Source organism: Lutra lutra, chromosome 14 (assembly GCF_902655055.1).
Source record: "Lutra lutra chromosome 14, mLutLut1.2, whole genome shotgun sequence".
In the NCBI taxonomy this organism is placed as follows: domain Eukaryota; kingdom Metazoa; phylum Chordata; class Mammalia; order Carnivora; family Mustelidae; genus Lutra; species Lutra lutra.
The window spans coordinates 39,153,424-39,167,017 of NC_062291.1; the positions used below are offsets into that span (position 1 = coordinate 39,153,424).

Below are 13,594 nucleotides of genomic sequence, written 5' to 3' on the forward strand. Positions count from 1 at the left end.
GTGGTGCTTCTGGAATTCTTCTTTTAAAAAAAAAAAGAAGCCCCAGTGATTTTTTTTTTTTTTTTTGATGTCACAACTTGCCCAGTACTCAAACACAAGGCATTGCTGTGAAAGTATTTCCCATTTCCATGAAAGCCCCTAATCAGCTGACATTAAGAGCAGGGGAGTATCCTGGATAATGTGGGTGAGCTTGATTCAATCAGTCGAAAGACCTTAGAAGCAGAAGCCTGGAAAGGCCTGGACAGGTGAAACCTCACTGGAAAAAAGGGAAGAAACTGCACGTGTGGACACAGCTTTGGCTCTCCTGTGGAGTTCCACCTGACCACTCTTCCCTCTGTTGGTCCATGCCAGGAAGCCCCACCTCCCCCGGGACCTTTGGGCAGAACTCCCAGCCCTGTGGACCTTATTATGCCCAGTAGCCAGTACTCCCACTCACAGAAGCCCATTGCTTGAAACGGATTTCTGAAGTTAAACACATATCATACTGGTTCCTACTGGCCCTGCCTCTCTGTCTCTGGTGGAGGTCTGATGAACATACCAACTGGCAGAGGGCACGGCCACTGAAGGAATGAGTATGCGTCTTAGGTCCTTCCAAGCCCCCGGTGAGAGTAAAAATGAAAGTAAAGGACATGAAAAGGTGTGAGCCTTACTTCTGGGATAAACAAACAAACAAAAAACAAAAAACCACAACAGAATGATACATAAGCTTAATTTTGTTCCTCTATCAAGCCCTCATTAAAGCAAAATAAATATTGGAAAAGGATTTCTTTTAAAAAGGGAAAAATCTGGAAACCTGGGGAGGGCAGAGGAACAGCCACCACAAAATCACTTTAGAACATGAACAGGAGACGGACCAGTGGCAAGTTATGTAGCTGAGCTGAGCATGCCAAATCCTAAAACAACTTGAGAGAGCAAGGAATCTTTGAATGGAGGGAACTGAGGCATTGTTCCTTCTAGAACTCAGGGTGGAGAGGACGGCTTAAATGAATTCAGGAAGACCAAAAGAGACCCAAGTTTCGGGGCTCCTGCATTTCCCTCAACTCGGCAGAGGTCAGGGAAGTTTTCACCTTGGAGAGTGGAAGAGAACTTTCTGGACAGACCAGAGGATTGGTGCCACACTGAAAACAAACAAAGTGGCTGAGTGCTGCCGCCATATTGAATGCTGACTGTAGAGTGCCAGCCTTTCCCCCACGATGGCTGTGCACATGCTGCCAGGCCAACCCCTGTCAGGGCCCGAAGGACTCCTCCGGGGAATCTGAGACACCAGAGGTCCACCCCTCTGAGACCAAGACAAATGGTGGGGACGGGGAATGAAGAAATTAGATTCACAAGAAAAGGATAAAGGAAAAAACTATCTTCAGATAAAACATCATACCCATGAGACAAATACAAAATGACACAAAGATGGTCATTCAGAAAATAGAGAGTTCTTGGAAATTAAAGATATGATAGAGTTCTCAAAGGTTAGAACTCCCTAGAAGGGACTGAAAGGAGATGTTGAGGGGATCTCCATGAAAGAATGGCGAAACGACAAAATAATGCTGACAGATCAGAAATGGAGGGACCCAGGCCAGCATGTCCGACACATGAACAACCAAAGCTCCAAGAAGAGGGACGAAGCCCCCATGGCAGCTGTCGGCAGACGCAGGCCTTATTATCTGGGCTCTTGGCATCAACGCACTCCCTCCCCAGCCTCCCGACCTGAGGGTAGCAATCCGTAGACAGTGGTGCATACAGACTGCTACTTCTTTTTAATCCAGAACTTTTCTAGAAGACAGTGTCAGAAGAAGGTAAACCGAGTCACCATTCCAGGGAGAAAGAATTCCCATCATGAACTGACCCTTCCCCCTCACAAGCGGCAAAAGGGGCAGAGGTCCATCAACAGAGAGGAGAGCCAAAGAAATGGTGAAAATCCCTAGGAAATGCTCAGGAGAGCAGAGGAGAGGTGTGAGCACGAGAGCTGCGACCAGACTTCATGGACAAGGAGTCTGCTTGGGGCAGGACCTCAAGACAGAGACGTGAAGGGCTATTCACACAGTGCCTGTCTTCGCTGGCTGAGCTAAGGGAAGAACATCCAGCGGTCCTGGTGCACATTCTCATTTCCACTCAGCTTCTCTTGACGTGAGCTGCCAAGCGTCCTGCCCTCCGACCAGCATTCCATCCCACAGATGGCGTCTCTGACTTCCCAGCAGAGTCCAGTGGACGGCGGTGGTCAGCCTGCCAACGGACAACAGCAGCCCAAGCCCTCCGGCCACGTTTCCACCAGACAGTGAGGACGTGGTGTGTGGTGGCCCCAATACCCCCCAGGACCCATTCCAGTCCTCGCTCGCAGACTTCCCCAGAAGGGGCTCCGGTAAATCCCCCAGGACGCCAAGGTTCACCTGGACCCAGAGATTGCACGGCTGTTTCTGGCCAACTTCCCCTAATAGTGGCCATACTGTTCTCTCCCCACGCAGCTCAGTTTGTGCTTGATGCCAGGTGTTGCCAAAACTCAATGCTCTACTGTTTCACAGTATCTCCATTGGGGTTAAAAACAAGAAAGCGAGGCAATTATTGAACCACAAATCAGTGCAGTACTCACTTTGGTGGAAAGGTAGAGAATTTGACCACATTGGGCATAAGAGGTCCTCTAAGGGATGGATACGCTGCCCATTTATGACTTTTTAGAATGTACAGTCACATTGTACATGCTTTTCTGTATGTAGGACACATTTCACAGTTAAAATTACACATATAATTGACACATTTTACATACTATATAATAACACAGATATGATCATATATGATATATGATGAATATATATATTCATATACTAGCAAAGAGAACTTAAGGGGGAGCCATCAGAGGCCAGAAACCATACTCAGAAAGGTACGAGCCGAGGCAGATACTAACAGATGAGATAAGGTCGCTGGAACCTGCATGTGCGCACGCCAGCAGCAGGGGGCGGCAAAGGCCCAGCTGTCCAGGATCCAGCCTCACAGCCCTGCTCCCTGTGAGACCATGGAGGCCGCAGGCTCCCTGTGAGCGTATGCCCGCTCCGGGGCAGCCCTGCAGTTGCTTGCATTTCTGTCCGGCCTGGGTATCTGACCCAGGTGGTGCACTGCCCTGTCCATCCAGGGTGGGCAGCAGCGCAGCTCTCTTGCCCCAGCGCCTTTGTTCTGGCCAAGGACAGGCCGGAGACTCTGGGCCAGTGCTTGGCTCCTAGTCCTGGCCCCTTTGGTTTCCACTCCTCCGCATGAGGTGTACAGGGGCTCCTCCAGCCTCCGGAAAGGCTCCCCAGAGCAGGGGTTCTGCTAAAGTCCCATTCGCCACCCCATCCCAGATGTCAGTATGGGAAAGGGCCTTAGAGATTATCTAGTCTGCACTGCCTTCAAAGGCCAGGTGCTGAGGCCACCAGTACGATCTGTCCAAGGCCTCGTGGCTGGAACCAAAAGTTCCCTCTGCCTTTCCAGAAGGATCTGAGCCTGCACAAGACAGACACCAACTTGGGGCCGAGACATATCTGCCTGTGCACCCCTCCCCACTTCCCCAGTCTCGGCAAGCCTTGGAGACGAGCGTGAATTCCCTCAGTGGAACATTGGTGATCTCAGTAATTTAGCTGGCCTCCATTTTTAAGAGACAGTGTTTTTTTCCCCTTGTAATTATAATTGAAAACCACATTCCCTATAGACAATTTGGAAACTACAGAAAAATCTCCAAGAAAAAATGGTCACTCAAAAAGCCTCATGTGCATATCGTTAAGGGTTCGGCCTCACTGGGCTCTCAAAAAGAACCATTCCTTAAACAAGTAGCCGCCTACCCCCGTTTGCCATGGGCGACAAAGTCCGTGCAGCAGCTGCCCCCCTTGGGTCAGCACTACCCTTGGGCCATCGAGGATGTGTGGGCAGCCCCATGGCCGGGCACACGTGGGCAAGAGGGATGTGCCCTGGGCCCCAGCCAGCTGCACCAGCCCACACACCACCACAGTCCCACACAGCACTGTGACTCCCATGGCCACAGGTGACGCCAAGACCACAGGTGCACCATGCTCCCTTACTCAGCCAGAAAGGACTAAGGAGGCACCAACCCCAAGTCTGCCCGCATTGGCCAGGTCACCACAGCAGCATGGGGCTTTTCCAGAACACCACGCCCCCCCACCTCCTCCAGGTAAAAAGAGCAGAGGAAGAGGGCTCTTCCCAGTCCAGGCTTCCTTCCACCCTGGAATTGTAGAGAGTGACACTTGGTATCACAATGTAGCTGCCGTGCCAGGCAAGGCCTTCTTCACTCTGGGGTCCCAACCTGGGACTCACCCCTTTGCAGACAAGTCTCTGGTTGAGAACACCAGGGGATCCCTGTGTCCTTCAAATCCCTTTCGCTCTTTGCAACCCTGAATATAAGCACCCGTGGGCAGGATCTGAACCTTACATAAATCAGCTGCCTGGCTGCCACTACCATCCACACTATGCTGGACGGATGGAGGGGACAGACAGACACAGGGGAGGTTAGGAGGGGAGGGTAGAGTCAGAGGTGCTGATGCAGCAGGGAAAAGGGGCTCCTGGGGATCATGAGGGCTGGAAAGGACCTCTCACGTCCGCCAGTTGCAGCTACCTGCTACAGAGGGGAGGAAAGCCATCTCACACATTTAGGAATATAAGAGAGCCGAGGGGTGGGAAACTGATGGAAAACCAAAAGACCGCTATCTCCATGACAACCAGTTACAGAAATTGACCTTTATTTATTGTACTAAAGTCTGTTTAACTTTTGATACAAAGTAAGGTTTTAGTACAGAAAATCCCAGTCTGTCAGAACAGTACCTGTGCACACTGTACCGTCACAGTCCCGCTCGGGCTGCCGCTTGCAGGAACAGCCCTCGGGCACTGAGGAGGGCCTCAGCCCACCATCCGTCCCGCTTGTCTGAGCTAGAAGAAGGCGCGTACCTGTGAGACCAAGGGCAGCACTGAGGACTGACACGTGTCTCTTTGAACAACTGTGCAAGAAAATAGATCCCTTTTTTAAAAATGTCAGTTTGGCTAAACTACAATCTACTGTCTAGAATTACAAAGAATAAAATGAAATCAAAGATTTCTTGCTAGCAAAATGAAATGTTAAGAACAGTATTAAAATATAGGTCCTACCCCAGTGACGCTTACACGGAGCCCAGTACAGTACCTATTATTAATAGGACGCACAGTTTAAGAAGGAACCACATCAAATCTTCAGCCAGAGACATCCAGCATCAGAAGTGCAAAAAAACAAAACAAGAACCCAAAAACAAAAACCCCAAAGACGCCCTCGTGGGGTTCTATTTCTGCCGGGAGTGCTGTCACCGGGACTAAGAGGATCCCCAGCTTCTCTCTACATGTCTGACAGCGAGGACACTCCTCGTTATGCTTCATCTAAGAGCTCTCAGTTCCAAGTCTGAGACATGAGTGTCTTCCTATCAAGAGAGCTGATGTACCTGCCTCAGCCTATGGAGTTTAAGAATTACCCTGCAAAAATTGCACTGATAAAGCGGTCATTATTTACAGAACCTAAAGAGGACCCAGTGGCACGTGCCAGCCCTCGGTTTACACCCCGCCCGGAACCACAGCATGGCGGCGAGCCCAGGGAGCCCAGATGGCCCAGGGAGAAGGCAGACGTAACGATCGCAGAGAAGAAATGAGAGGACACGGAAGAGGGGACAGAAAGCCTGAGCGACAAGCTTGCGAGACGCCAAAATGGCCTTCCTGGTGCAGGAAGGGAGAACACAGCCGCTGGTGCCTCAGCCCCACAAAGGCACTGGTCCTGTGGCCACCACGTCTGAGCCCCTGCAGTCGCCATGTCCTGCCAGGAGAGGTGCCGCTGAAGAGCAGGAAGTTTGTCGAAGCTCTGGTCCCACCGACGAGAACCTTCCAGAGCAACCCGGCCACCGCCGAGGTTCCAGAGTCATTTTGCTGAAAGCAGGAACAAAATGCAACACCAAAACAACACGGGAGGGTGATGGGGTGGGGGGCAGGGCTGGGCACCGACAGCATGGGGCCGTTCAAGTAAACATAAACAACCAATACTTAGAAAAGGCTTGTAAACTTGTGATCTGAAAGGTTCTCTGCAGCATCTCTGATCGGCTGGCTAAGGAAAGGGTGGTGTTGAACCCCTCTATCAAAAGTCTTTTGTGTTTTTTACTTTGTCTTAAAGCACATGTGTGAGAGGAACACAGTCTTCGGGCTGGGGCCCGGATCCCGGTCCCCTGTGGCCCTCGGTCTACAGAGGAGGTGTTTCTGGAGTCCGTGGGCGTGGATCCTTCCCTTGCGTGCTTATATACAGATAGACGTGTACTTTGCAACCACTGAGCAGGAGCTGGGCCAGGCATGCACGTGGGCAGCCAAGCCACAGCCACCCCCAGCATGGCCTTCTTCTACAGTGGACAGGCTGGAATCCACAGGACTTTACTTTGTTCCTGATTGACCATTGCCAAGATCTGAGTGCAAATGCTCGACAGGGCTCCTCCCTGGACGACCCCTGCAAAAGAGCCCCCAAACACACACATCATTGAGCTCAGAGCCAGACCCCAGTTCGAGGCAAAACAATACATCTGTTACTCTTTGTGGTTTTCTGCCTGTTCGGAGCTACTTGGCCTGCCTTCCTCATGCTCTTCCATCAGAAGAAATTGGGGAAGAAAAAGAAGTAAGAGTTGAGTACAAATAACTCTGGCTTTTTAATCTGTCCCCCTGCTCAGCTGTTCAGTAAGATACTGACAACGTGGGCTCAAATGAAGGCTGGTGTCAAATTTTGCCAGGCTTCGCAAGTGCTTATAACAGGGACGACCAGGATTCGACTGCTGGCATGAGCTGCACGCCCCCCGCCCCCAGCCCCGCACGCCCTGGGATGGGTCTGCCCCATCCTGCAAGGGGGAGTCCGGCACCCTGGAAGGCAGTCTGGGGTTGTGTTGTGATGGTCCAAACAGCAGCTGGAGTCTCCAGGAAACAAGAATGCCTAAAAGGTGCTGGGGCATCCCAGAGCCCAGTGAAGAGTCCCAGGCAAGATGACACATCCCCAGCTATGGCCTGGCCCTGCTCTGCAGGCTTTCACCACCACGGATCCTGGAGACACTAGCCCGGGCTCTCCGTGTGCCCCACGGAACGGTGCCAGTAGACAAAACATGCCTGGCCGCTTGCCACAAGGTAGGGACAGGAACAGACAGGGAGCCCTTAGAAACTGCTGTGGAAATGTGCCGAGAGGGGCGCCTGGATGGCTCAGTCAGTTACGTGGCTGCCTTCAGCTCAGAGGGTCCAAGTCCCACAGCGGGCTCCCTGCTCAGCAGGGGGTCTGCTTCTCCCTCTGCCCCTCACCCCACTCATGTGCACTCTCACTCTCTCTCAAATAAACTCTTTAAAAATAAATTTTTAAAAAAGTGCTAAGAATAATTTTATGTTTGTTGAAACAAAAAGTCAAAAGTTTATAAGTTTTAGAGTTTTGAATTTTTCATTTCTCTAGTAAGTGTTAATACATTTGAGTAAATACTGGTTTATGACAGATTAGAAATGAAAACCCACACACGCATACGTGGAAGCTCCAAGCTGGGGTTCTGAGGACAACTGTTTTTGCATGAGAAGCATGAAACGAGATCCTAACAGTCTGCACAAGTGAATTAAAATCACTGCTCCTGCCTCAGTGACCCCAGTGTGATTAAGCCCCTACTGATGACTGAGTTTAGCAGAGGGAGGAAGCCACAAGGCATGATGGCAGCCAACAGGCCAGAGCCGTGCTGCCTTCGGTTTGCTGTGCCTCAAAGACCAAAGCTGTCGAGAGTGCAGCTTTTCTTGGCCAAACCTCAGGGCTACACTGGACTGCACTTCACTACCCTTCACAGAAAGTATGAAGGCCAGCCAGCCACAGCCACCACCACCGGGCCGCCTGCACGGGACCGCCAGAGCCCTCCCGCACAGCACTGTTGCTGGGAGACAGACCTGCCACTGCGTGGGGAAAAACCTGGGGGACGAGGCCGGGGGACCTCCCTTGTCAGCCTGTAACACTCCACTCACCGCCCCGCCCCGGCCAGCAGGACAGCTTCGATGCCGGGGACCGCGGCGGCACCGATGGGGCATCCGTCCGCGCTGCCTGCTCTCCCTCTCCGGCCCGGAGGCGCACCTACCTGTGAAGTACCGACTGTACTCCTGCTCGATCTTCTGAGCCGTCTCAAACTGCTCTTTGGAATGCCTCTGAGTCACCTTGTCCTTCAGGTAGATGGGGTCTCTCTGCTCCCTGTCGGACATCCAGAGAAGCAGGCTGAGTGTCTCACCTCCCCAGGCCCTCCTCTTTGCTTTGTCCAGAGTAACAGGGCCTTGGTCAACAGGGACCCCCGTAAAGCACAGCGACAGCCTGCGGGCCCCAGGGGGTGCTCTGCATGGTACAGGGGATGGTGAGTACTCCAGTGCGTGTGTGTGGAAAGCAGCTGGCCCCCAGATGAGGGCACCAGAAGCTTGGAAGCACAGAAAGGCAAAAACAGATGGAGGCCCTATTCGGTGGTCAGCCCAACCAGCACAGAAACTGGGGCTCAGGGAAAGCCAAGGCTCATCCACGTCCCAAGCCAGCTCCTGGCCGACTGGACCCAGCCAAGGCCACCTAGCTGCTTGTGTCCGTGTGAGCCCTAAGCTGAGAGGCAGGAGAAGGAGAGAGAGGGCTGGAATGCCCAGGTAATGACGCAGGGAACCGTGGCAGCAACCGCATAGGGCCAAGGGCCAGTGGGGACGAGGACTATGTCTGGTTAGCACTGCCTGAGTGAACATGAGACCTGCTGCCCGTCTCCTTCTTCCACACCCACCCCACGGCCCTGGTGTCTGAGCCAGCAGCCTCCCCCCCAGCAAGCCCCCCGAGCCCACCAAGCCCCCGAGGACCCAGTCACCTACTTGATGTGTTTGGCGCTCTTGTAGTGGATGAAGATGACGATGGGGTAGATATGCATGTGGTGCAGCCGCTCGATGGCATGGGGGGCGATGTCCAGGAGACAGTGCCGGTTCTAAAGGGGGTGCGTGGCCAGTCAGGGCCTGGGGATGGCCCTAAGGACAATGGAGCCCTGCCATAGATGGGACCCCCTCCCGCAAACATTGCTCTACCTCCCTGCATCAACGAGCACATGAGAACCAGTCTAGCATGAAGACCACGTAGGGACCACGGGGAGAGTGTCACCCCAGAAAAGCTCTCCCCGCAAGCTGTCAACTCTGATGGTGGTGACAGCTAGGAGCCAGGGCACAGTAGGGTCTGGATGGCCTGCCTCGCGACTACCTTTCCTGCCTCTGACAAGACACAGGGAGCTTCTTAAAGCCCGACCCCAGCCCGGCCTCAGAAACCTCACTGCCGCCAGACTGAGCAAATGAAGATGGGGAGACCCAGTAGGACCTGCCTTGGGGAAGGGGCATGTGTGTCTGCCTGGCTGTGACTAAAACGTGTCTTGGGGCCCCCTGAGCCTCCAGGTGGAGTGTGAGCCAAAGAAAGACCACAGGCGCTCTGCACAGGGTTCTCCTTGATCCCGAAAAGCTCCACTGAGGGATCCCAAGCACCAGCCGGCTTTCTAACTCCCTGGGGCGCATCCGCACTCCCCGCTGCCAGAAGCCACCTCCCTCATTCGGTGAGGAGCAAAGCCAAGCCTTATGAGGTGAAGTGAGCAGCCCGAGAAGGACAGGGCCTGAGGCGTCCGCCCTTGACGGCCACTTTTCCAATACCCCTTACAGGTTTCCCCACTTTTCCTCACACTCCCTGGCAAACAGACCCCAGTACATTCAAGAGCCTAAAGACGCAAGGAAATGGTTCTTAACCCTTTCAGGGGCAGGGCCCTGATGGAAGCTGGGCACCCTGTCCCCAGAAAAAAGCACACATACAGTTCTGCACACACGCTGAGCTGGGCAAGACCCTGTCATAGAATCCGCCACATGGGGCTTTCTGAGAGCTCAGAGCACTCACCAGATCCCGAATCCTCAGAGGGAGAGGGGTGACATGGGCACAGGACTAGTGCCCTGTTTATGACGGTGGAAACACACAGAAGCAATGGGGCAAACGCTGACAGAGGGTAACTTGGACTAAAAGGACACGGGCAAGTGCACTGAAGTCCCAAGAGATGCACAGGGCAGAGGTCCAGAGCCGCGGGGGGGGTCCAAACCCAAATGCTCAGACCCTACCCCTGGTCTAAGCAACGGGTACCTTTTCTGTGATCTCCTTTATGGAAGCCACTGTGGTCACATCGAAATGGCCACTCCTCCGCTTGTAGTCGACAAACAGGCAGTCTTTGACACCCCGCTCGATGGCCTGCTGAGAGGCCTTCATCACCTCTGCAAAGCACAGATACAGGAATGAGATGCCCCTGGCCCGGTGAGCCATCACAGCACATTCTGAGCAAGAACACTGTGCAGAAAACCTGTCCTCCTGTCCCTCCTTCTGGAGAAACACACTGATGTGAGCCACTCAGAAGGGTGCTGAAACACCATGGGACCCAGCCCCAGGAGACGGGTGGCCAGAGCCCGGCAGGCAGCGAGAGTGCCCCTTACCAAGGGGGCATCTGCAGAACTTGCCAGGCGCCTCGTTCACCAACATTTCCTTCACCACGTCCAGTAATGGCCCCAGGATCAGGACAGGCCTCAGGGAGGTGCAGTCTACTTTCTGGACCCGCTGATAGGCGAGGCTCATGGAATCTGAGGGAGAGAGGGGCAGTGTCATGGGCATGCACCCGGAGTAGAGGGAGGGAGGGAGGGAGGGAGGGAGGGAGGCAGGCAGGCCCGGGGCCCACAGCTGCCCTGACCTTGCTTGCCCCAGGCAGGTCTGCCCCCTAGGTCTATAAATCCCGAGCCAGGCCAGGTGAGCGGCTCAGCAGGGCTCGCCTGGGACTTGGCTGGTGTAGCGGAAAGAGGCCCCATGTCCTGGGCAGACCAGTGCACGGTCACTCCTGCAGCCAGCACTAGTGTCCCTGCTCTGTGAACACCCAAGACAGCTGGTCTAGAGCAGTCATTCTGGCACTTCCTTCCCCTCAAATTCTTCCTCAAGTGTCTCAGGCCTGCTCCCCTTGACCCCACTCTCCACTGTCTGCTCTCTAGGCGTGCAACCTGCCCTGCACGCAGGTGTGCTCATATGACCCCATGAGCAGAGGAAAAGCTCCCAACTCCTTCCCCTCCTCCCAGGGGCTAAAAAGGACAAGACCAGGGCTGCCCAGCCAGCCCTCACCCTGAGGAGGAGGACAACCTTTAGAAGCATGGCAGAGCTACAGGACCAACGGGACTGGGGTCCCTGGCTGATCCCCAGGATAGAGCTGCCTTCCTGGGGCCACCGACCAGCTGGGATGCGACGGGGCAGAGAAATCGCACTTCGGCTACTATTATCTGGTCTGGGTTACGGGAGTCAAATCAATCTTGAGTGTGTAGAACACACCCCCACCCCCTGCACCACCACAGCCCCTGAATGAATAAACAAATCCTTGCTGAAAGAGGCGGCTCAACACCAGCACCTCCCCATGTCAGTCACTGTGCTGGCATCTCAGAAACACTTCGGAAAGAATACGAAACACAGTCTCACCAGTGTCACAAGTCAGCAACTTGTGAAAAGCCCCAACGACCACACAAGTGCTCTCGACGCTTATCCAGGTGACAGAGCCAGAGGTCCCAGGGAGCAGCAGGAGTTAGAGGCATGCGTGCTGGCCCCAAGGATGAAGAGACCAGCAGGAGGCCCAGGAGGGGCGCAGGAGGGGCGCAACAGGAGCTGTCGCTCTGGCCGAGCCTGGCAGGCTGGCAGACTGAGGGCAGGGAGGGCTGGGGTGGCCTCTGGGGAAGGGTCAAGGGGAGGCTCAGCCCAGATGGCCTGCAAAGCAGCTGAACGCCAAGGCATGACTGGGGATGGGGCTGTGGGTGCACATGCGCCAGGGGGCCAGGTGCCGCTGGAGCTCCACTCGGACCAAGCTCATGGGCAGAACTGAGGGGGAAGTGAACGCAATCTCTTCCCTCCCTCACCCACACCTACACGTGTTCTTTTTTTTTAAAGGCCTGATGATTATCCACGTACACCTCTGTGGCTTTCCACACGGCACCTCACAGCAGGCTGGACAAGTGATCTCTTCCAGTTGGCAGGGGAGGCTCTGGGAGCCCCACCTACCATCCAGAACGTCTGTGCATTTCTGACCAAAGCCTCTGAGGAGTCTCAGGGCAAAGGACTTTCCAGGAGACAAACACATCCCCTCTTTTGAAAACCAGAACATTACAGGTAAAGCCAAACAGCTTCTCTGACACCTCTTCTCCCGTCCGTCCTGGTCCCCAGCAGCCTCCTCATCACCACTATTAGAAGCTGGAAGGATGTCCTTCCAGATGTTTGTTATTCTCACATGTTGATTTTTACATTCTCAGAAAAGACTACAAAATCTGCTATATATGTGTTCATCAAAAATGACATAACAACGTCAACATTCTGCACCTCCCTCTTCCGCTCCTGTTACGTTTCTAGAATGCACCCCTACTGATTCATCCTGCTCTCCTGTATTCCTTCTGAACCTCCCACACACAAGTGCAAAGTCTTCATCCCTTTCCCTCTGTATGGACACTAAGTCACGATGCCTCCAACTTATTTGAGCAAGAATCATATTCTCCCCTAAAGACTATTAACACTCCACGCAGTGGGAGACCGATTTAGAAGATTCCTGTTCCTCCCTGAACAATCTGCTTTGTTGGAAGTCCTCATAATTACAGAATTAGAGAGCTACTGAACATCTCACAAGTCATTAAATCCAACCAGCAAAAATATAAAACTCCCTAGTAAGGATAAATGTACATATAAATAGAGAATCTGGAAGTAACGTAATGTAGGTATGCAAATCACTTTAAATCTGGTGTAGGTATTTAAAAGGAACAGCATAAAAGTAATTATAAATCTATGCTAAAATATACATTGATATAAAAGAAGGTAATAGATGTCATCAACAACATCAAGGGGAGGAGGACTCAGAGGTATAACATGGAATTTTTATAGGAGACTGAAATTAAGTTGTCATCAGTTTCAAATGGATTGTTACAGGAGTGCCTGGGTGGTTCGGTTGGTTAGGTGTCTGACTCTTGATCTCAACTCAGGTCTTGACTTCGGAGTCATGAGTTCAAGCCCCGTGTTGGGCTCCAGTGTGGGGCAATGCAGAGCATGCAGCTTACTTAAAAAAAAATAATAAAATAAAATGGACTGTTGTCACTTTAAGATGCTTTATGTAATCACACAGTAACCAAAAAGAAAATATCTATGAAATATACACAAAGGGACATGAGAGGGGAATCAAAACCTGTCACTACAAAAAACAAACAAACAAACAAAAAACAAAGGAAGCCTGGGTGGCTCAGTGGGTTAAAGCCTCTGCCTTCAGCTCAGGTCATGATCCCAGGGCCCTCTGCTCGCATAGGGCTCTCTGCTCAGCAGGGAGTCTGCTTCCCTTCCTCTCTCTCTCTGCCTGCCTCTCTGCCTACTTGTGATCTCTATCAAATAAATAAACAAAATAAAAAAACAGCACAGCACAACAAGCAGCAAGGGAAGCAAGATGGACAAGAAAGCTACAAGACATACAGAAAACAATTCCAGTGGCAGCAGTAAGTCCTCCCATATCAGTAATTACTTTAAATGTGAATG

The 13,594-nt window shown here is 52.7% G+C and overlaps 1 protein-coding gene across 4 annotated transcripts in view; it reads right to left on the bottom strand.

Annotated features, from left to right (window-relative positions):
- Positions 1–4,695: 4,695 nt before the first annotated feature.
- DLG5 (discs large MAGUK scaffold protein 5) overlaps positions 4,696–13,594 on the bottom strand; it is a 116,917-nt gene continuing 108,018 nt past the window's right edge. For all 4 annotated transcript variants that reach the window (XM_047702110.1, XM_047702109.1, XM_047702112.1 and 1 more), the window contains 5 exons: positions 10,498–10,641; positions 10,154–10,281; positions 8,866–8,975; positions 8,112–8,221; positions 4,696–6,478 (listed from right to left, as the gene is read on the bottom strand). In XM_047702110.1, the coding sequence (XP_047558066.1) occupies positions 6,375–6,478; positions 8,112–8,221; positions 8,866–8,975; positions 10,154–10,281; positions 10,498–10,641 (596 nt within the window). In that variant the 3' untranslated portion in view covers positions 4,696–6,374. The remainder of the gene's footprint in view (positions 6,479–8,111; positions 8,222–8,865; positions 8,976–10,153; positions 10,282–10,497; positions 10,642–13,594) is intronic.